The 17,550-nt window shown below is 43.2% G+C and overlaps 1 protein-coding gene across 2 annotated transcripts in view; it reads left to right on the top strand.

The window, feature by feature from the left end:
• The first annotated feature begins 1,318 nt into the window (after nucleotides 1-1,318).
• Nucleotides 1,319-17,550, top strand: part of aux (cyclin-G-associated kinase) — a 57,367-nt gene continuing 41,135 nt past the window's right edge. For both annotated transcript variants that reach the window (XM_037432247.2, XM_075875338.1), the window contains exons 1-7: nucleotides 1,319-1,713; nucleotides 7,022-7,083; nucleotides 7,286-7,345; nucleotides 9,436-9,550; nucleotides 11,519-11,658; nucleotides 12,532-12,657; nucleotides 15,169-15,258. In XM_037432247.2, coding sequence (XP_037288144.2) covers nucleotides 1,560-1,713; nucleotides 7,022-7,083; nucleotides 7,286-7,345; nucleotides 9,436-9,550; nucleotides 11,519-11,658; nucleotides 12,532-12,657; nucleotides 15,169-15,258 — 747 coding nt within the window. In that variant the 5' untranslated portion in view covers nucleotides 1,319-1,559. The remainder of the gene's footprint in view (nucleotides 1,714-7,021; nucleotides 7,084-7,285; nucleotides 7,346-9,435; nucleotides 9,551-11,518; nucleotides 11,659-12,531; nucleotides 12,658-15,168; nucleotides 15,259-17,550) is intronic.

The following is a 17,550-nucleotide window of genomic DNA, read 5'->3' on the forward strand; positions in this document are numbered from 1 at the left end:
GCTTTACTTGGCTCGCGCGAGGTTCGAAACTAAAGTTAGCATAAAGAGTAGAATAAATATTGCAAGACAATTGCCGACCACATTTCTGTTTAAAATGATAGTATATGAGATATAAAAAAAAGGTTATGAATGAGGTTCAAATGGTTAGGAAAGTTTTGGTGTAAATAAACACTGCGGACATGACCAGGGGGCTGATAAAATAAATAAAATAACTCCCAATGACTGATGATAACCTTCATTCAGCGTAGTGCTTGTGTATTTGTATACAGCGTTGTTGTGTGAGCCGATTTTCATGTATCTGCACTGTTACAACAAATATCGGATGTACTGAACAGAGTTATGGTTCTGGTGCTACTTTGGTGTAACTTGGTTTGAATGTATTATTCTAATATATATATTATATTACTGCCCCGTAAAAATGCATGTACAGCGAAGCTATGATATGAAAATCACTACTGCAAGTTGGCGTTTCCATTGAGTGATCAGCCATGGTGATAGGACCGGGCTTACTCGATTTCTCCTCCGGCCGGCTCGTTATTTAGCCACAGGAGAACGTTGTCGTACAGCCACCCCCACGTCGGCATCCCACACGCTTCAAGTCCTATATGTTTAATACTTGAGTCAACCCCTGGCTTGGTGATGACAGTGAAAACGTCTTACGACTGAAGCTAATCAATTTTGGCAGCCCGCCGCCACTGGTCGCACTGCCGGGGCTTTTTCCTCTGCCACTCCTCGACAGTATTTATGAGTCTGAATCATATACACCAATATTATGATTAGTACACTAATTATTTATAAATTTGCGTGGACTGAGCTCGCTCTTTTCCAACCACGTAATACATAGGAACTTCGCGAAGGCAGTTCAAAGCACCGTGTAAAAAAAAATAAACATCGCTGGAAACATTCAATGTAATCTAGGTTTTTTCTAAGATGTGCATAAAACTGCATAACAAAATACAGAGTATATAACTGCGCTATACAATGCACAAGAAAACCACAGACTCGCGAAAAAAGTGTTTGCCATCGCAGATGATGACAGCGCTATCACATTATAGCGAGTTTGAAACGTTGCCTCTGCGATTACTCAATAATTAGACATCTCTGAGGCTACGTGTAAACTTTACTAATTTTCCCACTTCTACATTCAACGCTCAAGAAAACTAGTTCCTACAAAAACGTTGCTTGCTTTGCGGCAAAGTTGATATCTGTAAATAGAGCTAGTTTTTTCTGGAAGGAGCGCCCGGTGCAACGCAGCGGCGGACTGCAGCACTGCGGTGTCTTTCCCATGACGTCATTGGGCAAACATGGCGCCCAGCGGTGAATGGAGCGTCCTCCCAGCACGGGCCGCGGTCGATAGGCGATCCTCCGTCGTCTAAACGCCGAAGGCCGTTTTATTTTCAACCCCGTCGAGCAGAAAGCACGGACGCGACAGCGTCAACATGCTCTGAAGTTCGCACTTGCGGGTGTGTGCTTTGTCGCCGCCAAAGAGTCGAGCTAGAAGTCGCATCGTGCGACGCCCCCGTCTCCACTGCCGCAGCCTGCCCGAGTCGTGAACCAGCATGACAGACCTGTTCAAGTCGGCGTTGGGCTACCTCGCTGGCGGCGGTTCTTCGTCTTCGGCGAACGGTCGAGGCGGCGAAGACCACGAATTCGTTGGCCAAGTGGTTGAGCTCGGAAACCAGAGGCTGCGCGTCAAGCGGGTTCTAGCCGAAGGTCAGCTTTATTTTGCTTCTTTCTCGTCTACAGCATCCAACGCGACCTCATGTTCGAAAATGCTTCCTTCGATGCGATTTCCTACGTTACCGCTGACCACAAACGCGTTTTTTGTGTTGTCATGCGTGCTGCACCACTTACCAACGCTGCGCGCACGGCTCCTTTTGATTGAGAGGTTCTTGTTTTTGTTTCTTAGCAGCAGTAGTTGGGCCGGCTGCGTTTTTTTTTTTTTTTGCTCTCTGCAAAAGCCGCGGAGCTTTTGCGCCTAGGCGCAACTAGCGTTTGACGGTGTCTCTCGAAGTTCTTTATTGCACGTCACCCGCCCCACCGTACAGTATCAAACTACAGCCGCGACTTCAGAGCGAGCGGCGGCGGTCTAGCAGCTGTTTTTTTCGGGGCCACTTGTGAAGGAGCAGTTGTCAAGCGCTCCTTCGGCGTGGTTTTATGATTTCTAGCAGTGATCGTGCCCCGCATGGCCCGCCGAGCCCTCTCGTAGCCCGTAACACTCTCCACCCTTTTCGTTAATCCGGTTAATCACCGATTCGTTGTCTCAAGCTCGACTTCCCGGACAACTCGCCCTGGTTTAGTCCGTACGAGCGCGCGGCCTGCTTTCGCCGTCGCGTTATCGCCATTCATTTTAGTGCTCCTCGGAGGGCTGCACTGTGCTCACGAAAGCAGCCTTCAGCAAAACCCAAACAAGAATCGCACGCCTACGGTCTGCGCTCGCTAGAAACCGGAGCTCATGTGAAAGGGGTAATGGTGGGTACGGAGGAGTTTCGATTTACGCTCGGGAAAAAAAAAAAAAAGCGAACTACCGCAGAGGCCTGTGCGGCGGCCCTTTAGCATTCCCGTACCTCTTCTTTTATTTGTTAACGCGTTCGCGCGTTTCGTGCCAGGCGCGTCGGACGCTTAAAAAGCGCAAGGAGGATGGTTTTCTTTTATTCTCTGTTTTGAATCCCGCCTACGCGAGTGCGCGTCGTATTGAAAAAGAGAACTTCTCGCTCCGTATGTGTCGAAAACGCCTTGCTTTGAAGCGAGACCGTCCGCGTGTGTACGCTGCTCGCTCACCCGCTAAGACAACGAAGGATTCGCGTAATACCGCGTTACATTCGCTTCCGAAAATAGCCTGTTCGCAGATCGCAGGTTGCGTTTACAGCAGTTCAGTGAAAGCACCCCTCTCCCCCACCCCAACACACATACCCCCTCCCCCGGCTGTCACACACCTTGTGTTTGTCTGACGATGCATTCTTTCTCTCTTTTCATCTATGTTTGGCAGCGCCTCTCGTTCTACCATAATATTAATTTATTTTTCGTGATGCGTGAAAGGATCAGATTTTTCACCGTATAATGCTGGCACCAATGTGACACCCTCGGAATTTTTTATAGGTGTCAGAATTTGCCCAGGCGGCGCTGCGAAAAATTCCGCCACCAGCGCCCCCCATCGCCGCGCCGGCTGTAAATGGGTAGTACACCGAGGGCCGTCCACAAGCGAACGTGAATAGGTCCTCCTCTTTCGTTGGTCTTTGGATGCGGTTTCCTGAAAATCAAGGACCTGAAAAGCTTCTTCCTTCGATCCGACCTAGCTTCATAAAAGTAGGAAGCTCATCAAAACGAAATGCGGGCACAATGCAGAAGATATTTCATTTATTTCGGCGTGCTGCAACTGGCAATTCAGGTGCAAGCATGACATCGAGTTCGAGGCAAGCACTCTGACGTGCATTCCGTACACTCTAAATCTGGTCCTGGTTAAATGGTGGCTATATCTAGGAAACTATTATAGAAAAATGTCCTGTTTCCTGACTATATCTAGCACTTTGAGCGGGACCTGATTATAGTGCAACGCCTTGTTGCGTTAAAATTGGGCATGCACATGTTGCCAAAGTGATTAAGTGCATACACGAGCAATCTGCGAGCAGTGCTACAAAGCTCGCTTTATCTGGCACGAATGGCCCTGGTGATTTTCACTTTGCAGTTGCATTCTTCATCGATTTGTCGCTTCCTGCGCACTGAACAGTTTTATTACGCATGCTCGAATGCTCTGTTTACGGTTGTCTTCCGTTTGTATATACAGCAAATGAGGATACATGCTTGTCGACTTTTTCAGTGTACTTGGAAAGGCAAAACTGATGCCTCCGAGATAGCTCTGTTAACCGAAGACCAAGGCCAAAAAAAAAAAAAAAAATTATTGTGGTTGAGATTATTTTGCGATTTACCTGTATGACGCACGTGTTCACATTTCCGAGTTGTTAAAGCCGGGGCTTAGAGCATTCAAAGGCCTACATGCGTAATGCTGTGTGGTGGGGACAAGTTTTGAATATCGGTGGTCGCAACGTGTGGGATGTTTATCGCTGGCGTCTCCTGTCTACTGTTGCATGTCGCGCACCGCGGTCAAAGGGTCTGTTAAGCTTCATGATCAAAGTTACCACGTTTTTCTGTATGGGCTACTCAAAATAATGCAAAAGACCTACATTATCTCACTGACTCAAGGAAACGGTGTGGAGAACGCGAGGAATACGCTTTTACAACACATTGGAAACGGCCTCTATATAGCACTCTCGTGATTCTGCGTTGAGAAAGCTGCGGAAATCGGTAAAACTGAAGACATTTACGTCCATGGTAATTAACAATGCAACAGTAGTGCAGACTGAGGTCTTTCTTTCGCAGAGAGCAGAGCTTTTGTCTCTGCTCTTGTTTTCGCCTTCGTTCAGGCGAGTGAACCAACAAGCACTTCATGGCGGTTCGGTGATGCGTCCGACTAGTGGAGAGAAATTCGTAGCTCTTTTTCTGAGTGTTCAATGCGCAAATACATCTAATATTTAGCTCAATCGTTATTTCGTACGCTGTAGCTGCACCTGGCTGCGCAGCAAGCTGTGCAAGGGAGTCGGGCATTGCACAACTCAAAACTGCGTCGACAAGTAGCTCCGCGTGTCCGCAAAACTCGAGAGTCTCTATAGATGCCTTGCGCTGATGTCACCGAAACTGCAGTGTTGAAGCACCAGGGTGGGGGGCAATGTGACACTTGCAAAGTCACATTGATGACATCAAAACATGACATGCACATACTTTTTTATACATGCACAGAGGCGTTAATGCCACGTCGTCACATTGAAGCAGGTTAACCACAACTCGTTAGTCATCAAAGCCACCATTGTAGCGTGCCAATATGTTTAGAAGCTGGGTCCATGACGTCGTGTGCGAGCGATCTGTTGGGATACTGGTACAAAGAAAGCCATTCTGTTCTGTCATTGCCTTGACTGGTGTGTGATGTTCAAATAACGCTTTAGTATGTGCCATTTTATTTCTTTATTTTATTTTATTTATTTGATACTGTCAACCCCGCGCTTGAGTCATTACAGGGAGGGTGTCACAAAGTACATAATATTCGCACAAAGAAGAAAAATTCAAAAGCACATATAAATATGAGATAAATAATCAACAATAAAAAATTAAGCAAATAGTGACTACACACATAAAAATCAACGCATAAATGCTGACAACAGAATTCAGCCTGCATCACTACAAAGAAAACCGTCCAATGCATTTTCAAAATCCACTGATGTTTGTTGCACAACCGCATTGGGTCAACTATTCCACATATGCATTATTTCTTGTGGTTTCCTTCTTGAAACGCGCTACAAACGCGCTATGAGCGACAATTGTTTAAAGTAACCTACATCTAGCAAAAAAAAAAAAATCTCCACCCACAGAATTGACGTATATTCCCTCCTTTACACCTCTTGGAGCATAAGTACCTTGTCTTTGCTAATTGAATGATTATGCATTACTGAAAAATAAAAGTTCATTGCTTATTCCTGAAACGCTTGATTTGGCTCACTAGTGACCTTAAAATCTGACAAAACTTGATGCGACTGAAACTTTCTATCCAGAACAAACGTTACAAATCTATATGTGCACTTCAAAATAAACCTTCTCAAGCATGCAAAAAGTTATCAGTCTCATGTTAATAAGAGATGATTGGATCAGTCATCTATGAAAATTATCTTTGATTGGGAGCAGTTTTGGATGCGAGTGGAGCTGGAGGTCGTGATTGACAACAGATAACGTTGTACACCTAAGTTCAGCATATTTAGTAAAAGGCTGAGGGTTATTAGGCTCTTCACGCTTCCAGAGTTTACGAGACAAAACGGCACATTGCCACTGTAACAAACTATGAACTGATTCCTCAAAGATGAAAAATGTACACCCATGAATGCACTCATGCAAAGGCTGTTTTTTCTTAATTGCAGAAATTATCGCAGAACATTGTGGAGCCAGCCTCACTTTGTTTTGCTAGCCTATTCTCATTTGCTAATTCATTATTGACGCTGCATCATAACTTCTAACATTTCACCAGGAACAAAGAAATTCAGCTCATGGCAGTCAGTTTTACCTTCATTGAGTTACGAGATGCACCGGGCTGTTAGTCTTCGGCAGTTTCTTCAGACACTGCAGATCTGCCGTAAAGCCACATTTATTGTTTAGTCTGTAGTTTACTTCTGGGAATGTCTTGCTTCAAAATTTTCTGATTCTGTCCCAATTATTGGTTGGGGTACCCTGTTGGTAGTTATATGTATGTTTGCAAAAACCTCTACCCTTCTATTAACAACTGCTCTCTTCCCGTTGGCTGTGTTGAATAGATTCATTCTGTTACATAATGTTTAAAAAAAAATGGTTTGAGAAAAGTCAATTGTTAGTCCCTTTAAGGTGCTTTTATAATGTCATTCTAATGCTGCTGTTTCGTATACAGAAACAGTCAGAGCTATTTCTGTGAGACTTTTAGTTTACCTTTTTCGGTACAGCAAGTATACTCTTTCTGTACGAGGGGGCTCTTTGGTGTTGTAGCATAATAACTCCTTAAAGGTAGCACAGTTTTTTTTTCTGCATTGCTCAGTTATGTATGCATGTAGAGAAGTATAGCTTCAGTTGCTTGATTGGCGTAGTAGCAACTGACATCGCTTCTGTTTCGACGCAAAGTTGAGCTGTTATTTTGTAATAGCATCATAAAATTGCTTTATCATGAACTTTCAAGCTTTATTTTCATAAAGTGCTGCATTTTCTTTGACTTAATGTGCTGTAATTTGCCACCGTATGCGGTGTGCAGTTCCTCTGGTGTATGGAGTCAACATTATTGCGCTGTATCATTCTTTGTTCTTTTTATGAATTTGTATTATACCCATGTTTTCTGTAAGTTCAGTTTTCATTGTAACACTTCTTATGCGATGCTATCGGGCCTGTAAGGTATCTCTCAAGAATAAATAAATAAATATTGTGCCTAACTGATCGTCTGTTTTGCATTGTATGTTTGCAGGGGGTTTTGGCTTCGTATTTGCGGCACAAGACTTGTCTTCGAACAAGGAATATGCACTCAAGGTAACGACCCTGCGTTTTCGAGTTCTCGTGGAGCTTGCCAATTTGGTACTTCCTGTCAACTGCCCCCCCCCCCCCCCCCTTTTTGTTCATTTCAGCGGCGTCAGTATGTGAAGGAAGTGCTAGATTACGCATGGTGCGCAGCTGTTTCCTGTTGATCATGACCCTGACATTTTCTCTTATTCTTTTTATTCACTCTCTACAGCGAATGTTTGCTGGCGATGAGGAGGCGAGCAGATCCATTCTCCAGGAAGTCAATGTTCTTGTATCCTTGGCTTGATTTTGGCTTGTTGGCTTGAAGCACTTTGTTACTGAGTCTCTGTAACTGGTAAAAGATTTAGTGCAAGTATAAGTGGTGTAGTTATTATAAATGGTGTCTGCAATAGACTGCAGTCAAGACTGAGGATTGGAGTGGCAAGAAATTATTGTACAAGAATTGTTGCTGGAGCCCATGATTCAATGAAAGGCATTTATCACCCACATAGCAACTGTCGTGAAAAATGGGTGCAGTGTAAGGATATTTTTACTGAGGAAGCACTCACAACAAGTGAATTATTTGAGAGGAAAAAATTGGGGAGGGGCTGCTGCAGTCACCCCCCCCCCCTTTGCGCATGATGACACTGACAAGTCTTCCTTGCCAAATGCTGGGCACGGAGACATTACTTGTTTGACTGTTTCTCAACATTGAGCAGCACTTGATTTCCAGCATAAGTGGTTTAAGTATACTTTTCAAGACATTAAGAACATTACAGAAAGTGCTCAGTGTTGTTTAAAAAAACATGAAATTTTCTACGTAGTATACCTTCGTCAGTCACAGACTGCCTGTTTCTCGTTATTGCAGCAGTCTGCTTATTCATGTGCCTGACAATAAGTGGTAGCAGCTGCATTCTTGACTAGGTTTCGTACAACTTGCAAAGCATTTCAGACTTCCTTCAGAGTGTGCGGTTCATCTGTTTAACAAGACAAATCTTACACAACTTGGTTTTGCTGGGAAACCACGTTAACATCTGTGTAGGTCTTACATGAAATGTTGCATTTACAGTGAATACAGTAAGATATACCTTCAAAAGTTAGTGGCATCTCCAGTTCATAGGCATATGCGCAAAAGCCTGTACTGGTGAGTGCGCTGCACTATCTTGGCTGAAGTTGTAAGCAGGGCGATCAGCGACTATGTCGGGAAAATTTTGCCAAGCACAGTATAGTTCACTGTTAAAGGGAACACTCAGATGAACACTGCCCATATTTCTGGCCTTCCAGCAGCCAGCGTATAAGGAAGCAATCTTCATGCAAGTCCCTAGTTTCTTGAGAGGAGTCAGAGCTGTCGACCACCGTCACCTTATACAAATATAAGCCAGTGTTCTTCTGTAAGAGGGCCGAATTCAAACATCCTTAGCATGCAGATGTTCCCTTTAACAGGAGACCCGTCTGTACTTGAGCGGGACTAGATATTTCTTCTGTAGACACCGACGTACTCAGCTGCCATGTTTCGGTCATTTGAGGGAGGCCTCTCCTGCCTCCTTGGCTTACGTACAACTATGCAGGATTTGCCGGTAAAGTAATCAGACTGGTCCTGGTAAAGATGGCCCTTTGATCTGATCAGTACGTGTAGTGAATTCTATGTTAGTCTAATAGAACACTCATTCTTGTCAATGGCTCCTAGCAGATTGTACTTGCCAGCTCGTTGTAGAGTGTGCGGTGGCTGCCAGCTGATGGAAGAGGAAACTGCTTGTTTGGTTAGCCATCTGGACAAATGCTGTAGGGAAGTTTTCTGCATTGATAGGTAGAAGAAAGGGTGTGTCAGCAAAGTGTCTGTAGCCTAGGTGAAAAGGAAGTTAGATTAAATGCTGCCGTATGCGAGTGTTTGTTGTGGACTGTCGTGCTTATTTTTTGCATGTATATGGTTTGTTCTTTTTTCTCGGGTGTTGTTCTTGAGCATATATTACTTCGTCATGATCTGTTATTTTTGTAGCCCTGCTGTGCAGACACTATGGTGTGCCTCTTGACTACGTCGGCTGCTTTATATATGCGTGCTTGTCCCTTCCAATAAATTTTGGGTTGTGAGTCGGCACCTGTGTCGTGTCTTTGGTCCTTGTCTGTTTTTAGTGCTGTTGTTCTTTAGTGCTGAATTACCACCAATTATCCCTAGTTGCTCTTCTAGCCCAGTCTCATCACTTTATAGCAAACCTTTAGACACTACCACATCAGCTGCTAAATAATTCTGTCCCCTTTGCGAGATGTACAGTGTAGGATGCGCTTAGCCGAGGCACTCGTTAGCTATTGTATGTAATGCTTTCTTTAGTCATAGCAGTGTCATCCTTGGAGTCGTTTGTTGGCAGACCTTGACGATGGGTACAGAAAAAGCTTTCGGGCCACCCAAACGTGATAGACTTCATTGCAGCTGCGGCCATTGAGAAAGGTCAATCGGGCCATGGCAAGTCGGAGTATCTTCTCCTCACAGAACTCTGCCCAGGTGAGAACACTGTCTGCAGATGTCAAATAATGCAAAAAAAAACACATTTTTTTCATTTATTTTGCTTACTCTGACACCTTAATATAAACTCGCTTGTTAAAGGGACTGTCTACTGTCTTTCACTGCTTTCCTGTTTTGTGACGCAATAAAACGCGTACCATCTGAGGGGTCTAACTTTGCAGCGGTTCCCCTGGAAAATGTGTAGAAATTCTTGAAACAGAATTTTTCGATCTGCGTTCAGTCTCCTTCAATCGGTGCTATGAATGCCCTCAACACTGGTCGGTGGAGGTGATGACAACTGTACTGCCGGTGAAAGTAAAAAACTGAAACCGCATGTGGTTTTTGCAGGCTTCATAAAGTTTTATTTACTAATGAAACAAATATCTTAGCGGTTATTTAACACTTTTTTTGTTGTTCTTATGAGTGGCGGTGGACGCCGTGCTCGCGTTTCTCCGCTGTTTGCAGGCAGGCATTCAGGCAAGCGAACGCATTGCCGGCAGCACCACCAGGCACCTCTTCAAACGCATGGGAAAAAAAAAGGAAAAATTAGTGTCTGGCGCAACCTAAACTGCCTCAAGTGAATAAAATACAATTTAAAGTTTTACCTGTTTGTTTTTATGCAAAATAGGTGTGCCTGTGAGGATTTCTTGTCCTACCAGTAGATTAAACTCATCGCTGTTGGGTGACGCTACAGCCAATTTTTGTCGACTTCCTACACCAAGTTAGAAATATCATTCCTTTTCTACAGGACAAAAGCATGCTCGTTGCCGCCGGTGTGATGAATGAACTGCTCATTTTCACCACAATCGGAAAAAATTTTCCGAGTGGTAGACGATCCTTTTAATGTTTTTAAGTTATAACTTTTGTTCAAATGTGTTTACAATATCCATTTTCATCCTGTTGCGCATAGTTTTCACTCCAGATTATTCTGACGTGCTAAATTACTGTACAACTTTCTCTGTTCAGAAGATTTTATTCTCGAAATTTTTATAAAATGTTTGATATTATAAAAACCATATAATGTTCTAAAAAATTGTTTCGTAGTTGAAATCAGTGCATAAATGTACACATACTCTGCAGGTTTCACCAAAATCGATCAAAAATTTAAAAGAAAGTTAAATAGAGCTGGTTGTAAATCTATAATTGCCTAAGTTGATGGACTGTTGTATAACTAATCAAGGTTTAGGAAGTATTCTTAGGACAACAGCTGCATTAAAGCTTGTCATTTATTTGATCCATAAGGCATCCATAGGACATTAAGAAGGTATTGGGCTAGTAGACTAAGCATCAGAGATTGAATTGAGGACTATTTAATAGTGAATTAATTTGAACATTCTAATAGTGCTCACGGGAAGAAAATTTGGTTCTTCTTTGTTAATATTCTGCAAAGCACCACAGAAGTGCCCAGTTTCGCATAAGCAGGCAGTATTAATGTTTCCGAAACTTCAGAACACTGCAAACCGTATGTTAACCTCCCACCCCTTTAGAGTGCCAGCATCGAGCGTAATAATCATCTCATTGCAGCTCTTATGGGATCAAAATGGGCGATGGGGAGAATATTCAATAACTTGCGGCTGAAAGTCATTCTCTGGGTTCAGTGATGATGAGTAGGCGTTATTTTTACCTGTCATTTACAATTCCAAAACAAACGTGCTTTCTTCAATTTTGTAGCCACCGTAGTGCTACCTCGAAGCTTTTTGTTGGCTGCCATCTTATATTTTATGGCATCGATTGGACAAGCGCCCATGCTAGTTTACTGAAATTGTCAGTGAAAGTGAGGTGGATGCTGCTGTGGTACTTTACAGTAAGTATACATGCCCTGCTTGTTTTTATTAGTGCAACCTACTCCTCACGTGTGGGGTAGATTGTAATATCCGCGTTCATGCGGTACTGCACAGTCATCTTGTATGCTTTGCAGCTTTAAACAATTGACCCTATAAACTTATATACCTTGCGCTGGTTATACAGGTGGCCCCCTGGTGGACGTCCTTCAACAGCGGACGACAAACCTCAGCCTCGCCCAGGTGCTGCAGATCTTCTACCAGACGTGCAGTGCCGTTCGTCACATGCACTCCCAGAGTCCGCCTATCATACACCGCGACCTCAAGGTCAGTAGCTGTGCGATGGGCAGCGTCTTAAATGCGTGTAGAACTGAAAGCATTGCCAACTAGTTGTGATTTACACTGAACAGTCCTCATAGTGTAAGTAATAACAGAGAATGCAGAAAAGCGCACACAGACATCACTGACCGATTCATCATTAGGTTTATTATGAAGATTAAGTGATTATCGAAAACCTGTGTTTCAAATTTTGTGCAAAGAGCGCTGTACCAGCTTACCAGTAGGACACTGCACATTTCTAACCTTATCTCAAGTTTTTGTGTTGGTTTAACAGATGTGCTTACCACTTGCTAAGTTAAATCATTTGTGGATCTTGAGCAGTGTGTACTCTAACCTCCATATAAGAAATGCGGATGAAAGGAAATATTGATTATAATGAAGTAAATGAAAGGTAGTTTTGCAATAGATACAGTGTTAGGAATAAACCTTTATAACAAATATTCGGATATGACAAACTTGTTTTATAATGAGGTTTGAGTGTAGTTAATTTGTGAAAGGTGCTTCATTTTCCTCACTTTGTTCTTCCTCAGAAGTGTAAGGAGGGTTTAACTTTTAAAACTAGATTTTCACTGTAAACCAGTGCTGTGGCATTCCACAAAGGGGTGGAAGGGTTAAAAAAAATTGATAACCACTCATTCGATTTGCATGCCAGCAGTTTTTTTAAAGCCTTCTTGTCTATGATTGAGGAGCAGCAGTAAATTGTAGAAGCCTGTCGAACAGTCTATTGGTGAGCCTGTGACCTTTCTGCCTGTGACCTTTGGATAATCGCTAGAGTTAAAAAATTTGTCATACTTATTTGTTCTGTGGGTTTGAAAAGCAAAATGTGACTGAGATTTCTGGTTTCTTCTACTTGGTTCGCAGATTGAGAACCTCTTGCTGAGTTCGAAAGGCACCATCAAGCTGTGCGACTTTGGCAGCTCGACGACAAAGTCTTACAAGCCCGACAGCTACTGGACGGCCATCCAGCGGAGCCTAGTCGAAGACGAGGTGAGTTCTGGCAATCCTTACCGCTGGACAACTCTCCAAGTTCAAAAGCGAGAGTGGTCTCCTTGTGGCCTTCGCTGCCCTTCCTATGGGCACTATCGGCTCCTCTCCACTTATTTTTCTATATAGCTCATGCACAATTGGCAATAAATTTTGAGCCTATCAGAATTTCGTGCTTTTGGTTTCGCACTGCTGTCTCTTCTTGCAGAAATAAAAAAACGCAACACGAAGTGATATCAGTAGATCTCTCACAATAGCCGCGGGAGACAAGACAGAACGGGCTTGCGAGCGCGTGGCAAGGCAGGGCAGGATACCCCTTGTAAATGGACCAATCAAGGGCTCATTTTCTTGTGTTGACACTTAAACAGACACTGCTGGCATCACCTAATTATTCCAAAAAGCTGGGGAACGCTCGTCCTCTGGGTTTTAAAAGGTTGTTTAAGGGTCCTTGAAATGTTGTTTCTGCATGCCTCAATGCTCAGACATGGTATGTTTTGCTTGCCAAGTAATAGTACACGCAAACCTTGTCAAGCCTTTATTGAAATTTGTCCGCATCCATCTTATTGGCACTAAATACTAAAACAGGAAATTATGGAGATGTCTTTATTGTCCTTTTTCTTTTTTTTCAATCTTTTGCACTCCTGCAGTAAAGCTAACGAGAACAAACTGTCCACTCATTTCAAGAAGCCTGTGCTTTTAATCAACAATGTGTCATGATCGAGGTAACAATAGATTCTCAGAAAGGGAACTCTCTTAACTCTTTCAAGGTGAACGACGTACACATTTTGCCTCTAAAAACACCTTCAATATGGTCAATCACAAATATGTACATCATTGCTTGTGTAATTTGAAATGCGTGCCTTCTTTAATCATTTCTTTCATTTGGTGTGCGCTGCTACATTGCAAGAATACATAGGGCATTTTCTTGCATCAATAGTTTCGCTTTTCTTTTTTTTTTCTGCTTTCGTACGGTGGTGCGCCGGCTAGATTCAGTTATGTCCTTCAGGGTGCTCCCACTTTTTGTGCCTGCAAAAATGACGGCTGTCTGGTTTAAAATCTCACAAAGGGCGGCTACTTATTTTGTTAAGCTCTTGTTTATTGTACCCAGGGATGAAATCATGTCTGTTCATATGCCGATGCTGAAACGACGCTGCTGTGGTTTGTGTTTATCGTTTTGGGACCATAAAAACGGCTTTTGTCTTGTTAGTGATAAGGCGAGGGATTGTTGCAGGTTCCCTGCTTTTTGCTTTCCAAACTTGCATGCAACCATGCAATTTTCTTTGCGCTCACATGTGCAGTTTGCATGCGCTGCGAAAGTGCTATTCCTCCGAAACACTGGTCAAATGCCGAATCAGAATTTGATTTATAGGGTGCCAGCCCCATCATACGAAGAGCTACTTACAAGTTCAGACTCAAATGATGACCACTGAACGATGTCTCAAAAGCGTGCATAGTGAAATGATGCTAACTGGATCAAAAGTGACATTTTTCTCTCAGAGTTTCCGCTTGAGGCCACTTCATGCACTCATTATTGTATGTATGTGAACTACACAAACATTTATTGCAATTTATCGTGCCATTACTCATGAATAAACCTTGTGTATGTAACTACGCAAACAATTCTTTTGTCACTTTATGGTCATCCTAAAAAAAAATGAGTGACACTAGATGCAGCCTTGTGTCTGATACAATGATACGAGCGAAACCAAAGCTGGCTGGAAACTGGCTGAGAAGGCCACCTCCACACTTTATACACGCGGCGGACCTTCGAAAATATTTTTTGTAGAATAAATTCCACCCGACTCCTGGCAACAGCCCTATATTGAATAGCTGGCATAAATTTTTGTCAATTATTTTTGCTCAACACTGTTAGATTGCAAAACTGACACCTTAATTTGATATTTGACTTTCAAAGGTTCTTTTCTTTACAGAACCTTGATGTTACTACAGCTTAACCACGATAGGCACATACTTCAGTCAAGTTCGCTAGCCAAGTGCATTTTCCCAACCACACATGTACATTGGTTCGTGTAAAGCTCTGTCAAAATTCACTAAGTTGCGAAAACTGGCAAATTCAAATTGGTTCTGAAAGTTGAGTGGCTGGACTAACTACTAGGAAGTGCTGGCTGTGTGAAAAGCAATTTTAACATGTGATGCTATGTGTCAATCACTGGTGATCGATTTGAATAGTCTTGGTAACGAAAGAGTTAAGTGCGTTGCTGCCTAAATGGTATGACTGCGTCTAACACTTGCAGTTTAGTATCTTTATTCTGCATTCCTGTTACTCTCTCAGTAAGTGGAATTCCTCTAAAACTGAAGATATTATCCTGGTCTTTCCAGGTTTCGTATAACAAGTCTACTGTATATCAGAAAATAGCCAGAAGTGTGTATGTGTAACATACTAAAAATCGATTGCTTGCAGCAGCACTTCTGACTGACTTTGTGCGTTTCAAGTTCAACGAAAGCTGTGCTGTGTTACACATTTTTGTTTTTATTTTTTTCTGGATATGACAGATGTGTAAAAACACAACTCCGATGTATCGGCCGCCGGAAGTGTTGGACACGTACAACAACTACCCCATCAACGAGGCCATGGACATTTGGGTGAGGGCCTTGACTATTTTGCTTTCAACTTTTCCTCCTTGCTTGTTAGTGATCTCTGAAGTAGTTCTATTAAAGCAGAACTCCTGCATTTAATTACTGATCTGGATTACTGATCTGGAGGACTGATCTGGATTAGGCTTGTTTCAAATGGGGGGGGGGGGGGGGCTGTAATGTGGTAGCATTGAGTTGCTATCTGGCCCTATTTGGATCATGCGCGATTTGTGCATTGTGGTTTAGCTGACGTCTGTGTCAATTTTGATACCGATTACACTGTTGGATTGCATAGCAGTGACCATTTCTTATTGCTATCAATATATCTGATCTAGATGTGCCCCGAATGCAGTCCGAAGTCACACTCCACACCGGCATTACATTTCATTTGTTGCTGTGCCGCTGAAAGTTGTCATGTCACATCTGTTCATATAAGCTTGGCATACAAGAATGCTCATATGCACGAAATGTAGTTTTTCTTGTGTGCGCATTCTTCTGCATCCTGTAATAGCGCTGTTTCTACACTAAACAATTAAGATGTCTGCTGCAGCATCTCTCATTTCTCATGCCACCTCTGCATCATACTTAACTGAGTTGCCATTAACAAAGTGCACACCCATCAGTAAAAAAAAAAAAAGTGTACTTGAAACAACCCTATTGAAATGCATGTTTTTTTTAATTGGCATATTGTCAGGTTTGTTGTATGTATTATTCACAGTGTGATCCGTTGTTCAAGGGAGAACTTGGTCATTAGCGAGGTTTAATACTGTGTCTTGCAAAGTGTGCATGAGCAGAAGTTCCCAGCATGCACAGCGTGCAATACGTTTAGCTCTTATGTATACAACACTATTATGAGCGTCATGTATGCAGTACTAAGATTTGCTGTTGGTCAAAGCCAGATTAAATAAATGTTTTTCAATTACCTTTATCGGAAAGAACTATTCACTATTAATGAACTGGACGTAAAGTAATCTAAAACAGAGATTAGTTTTGCTGGACTTAGCTACAGTTTGATGATGATGGCACAGTACAGTCAAACTTTGTCAGTGTGTACAGGCTTCAAGTAAGTGTACTAACATTAAAACGTAGTTGCAATGAATCCCCGACAGAGTCTCGTACAGACTAATAATGCATTCGAGGATCGCTTAAGCCAGAGTGTTCGTCTTATGCTTACCGGTTAGTGCGTACTAACTGCATACCACGATAAAATTTTGCACCAAAAAATTTTACTGCGCCGCTGAACTTGCAGGTGCCACAATGTGCCATGAACATTTTTCCATCATGTTGATAAGTGCGAAGCTCAGCCGATCAGTTATTCCTACTTCCACGTGATTGTGGCGAAGACTTTGTGGGTAATCATAAGGAAAAAACGAATGCGAGGTGGCGACCATTGACAAATGTGCCGGTATGGCTTATCGCCGACAGAAGCCTTATCGATGAAATGATTCTCGCCTATCTGCTCGGGCACACGCATGTGGTGTAACGCTATTTTAAGCCTGCTGCACGCTTTTAGTAGGTGACTACCTGAATGCGCTGGGTCACCAAACCCTGCTGCCACGTCGAGCGATACTGTGTTCAAGCACGCACTGCTCCGCCGCGGTGGTTTAGTGGCTAAGGTACTCGGCTGCTGACCCGCAGGTCGCGGGTTCAAATCCCGGCTGCCGCGGCTGCATTTACGATAGAGACGGAAATTTTGTAGGCCCCTGTACTCAGATTTGGGTGCACGTTAAAGAACCCTAGGTGGTCCCAATTTCTGGAGCCCTCCACAACGGCATCTCTCATAATCATATGGTGGTTTTGGGACGTTAAACCCCACCTATGAAACAATCAATCAATCAATCAATCATGTTCAAGAACACAACACTTTGCAGAAACCCAAGCTTCTAGCTGTTGCGGAGTTCAGCATTGCGGGCTGTGGGCACCGAGAAACCTTGCTGTATGCACACTGTACAGCAAGCGTGGCACTGTTGCACGTGTTTATTCAGTGACAGCCGAAACGCTCCTCCGTCTGCTGTCAGGACTGCTAGTGCATCGCGAAGAGTGCAATGCTTGCAGAAAGTTCGTTGCGCTGCATTATCTTAACAGGCTACTCGCTGCATCTGTGCATGGCTTGAAGCGGAGTGGGCTCTTTCTAATGCAAGCAGATTGGCAGTACCGTTGTGTGTTGAGTGGGCGAAGCGCTGCACGCAACTACCTATGCAGTACGCAATTTGGCTCTCTGTGACCATACCGCCCCCCCAAAAAAAAAAAAAAACTGTGTCAGTCTTTATTTAGAAGCAAACTGCGTAATTCGTGTGTCGC

The sequence above is a fragment of the Rhipicephalus microplus genome, chromosome 10, assembly GCF_043290135.1.
Source record: "Rhipicephalus microplus isolate Deutch F79 chromosome 10, USDA_Rmic, whole genome shotgun sequence".
In the NCBI taxonomy this organism is placed as follows: Eukaryota; Metazoa; Arthropoda; class Arachnida; order Ixodida; family Ixodidae; genus Rhipicephalus; species Rhipicephalus microplus.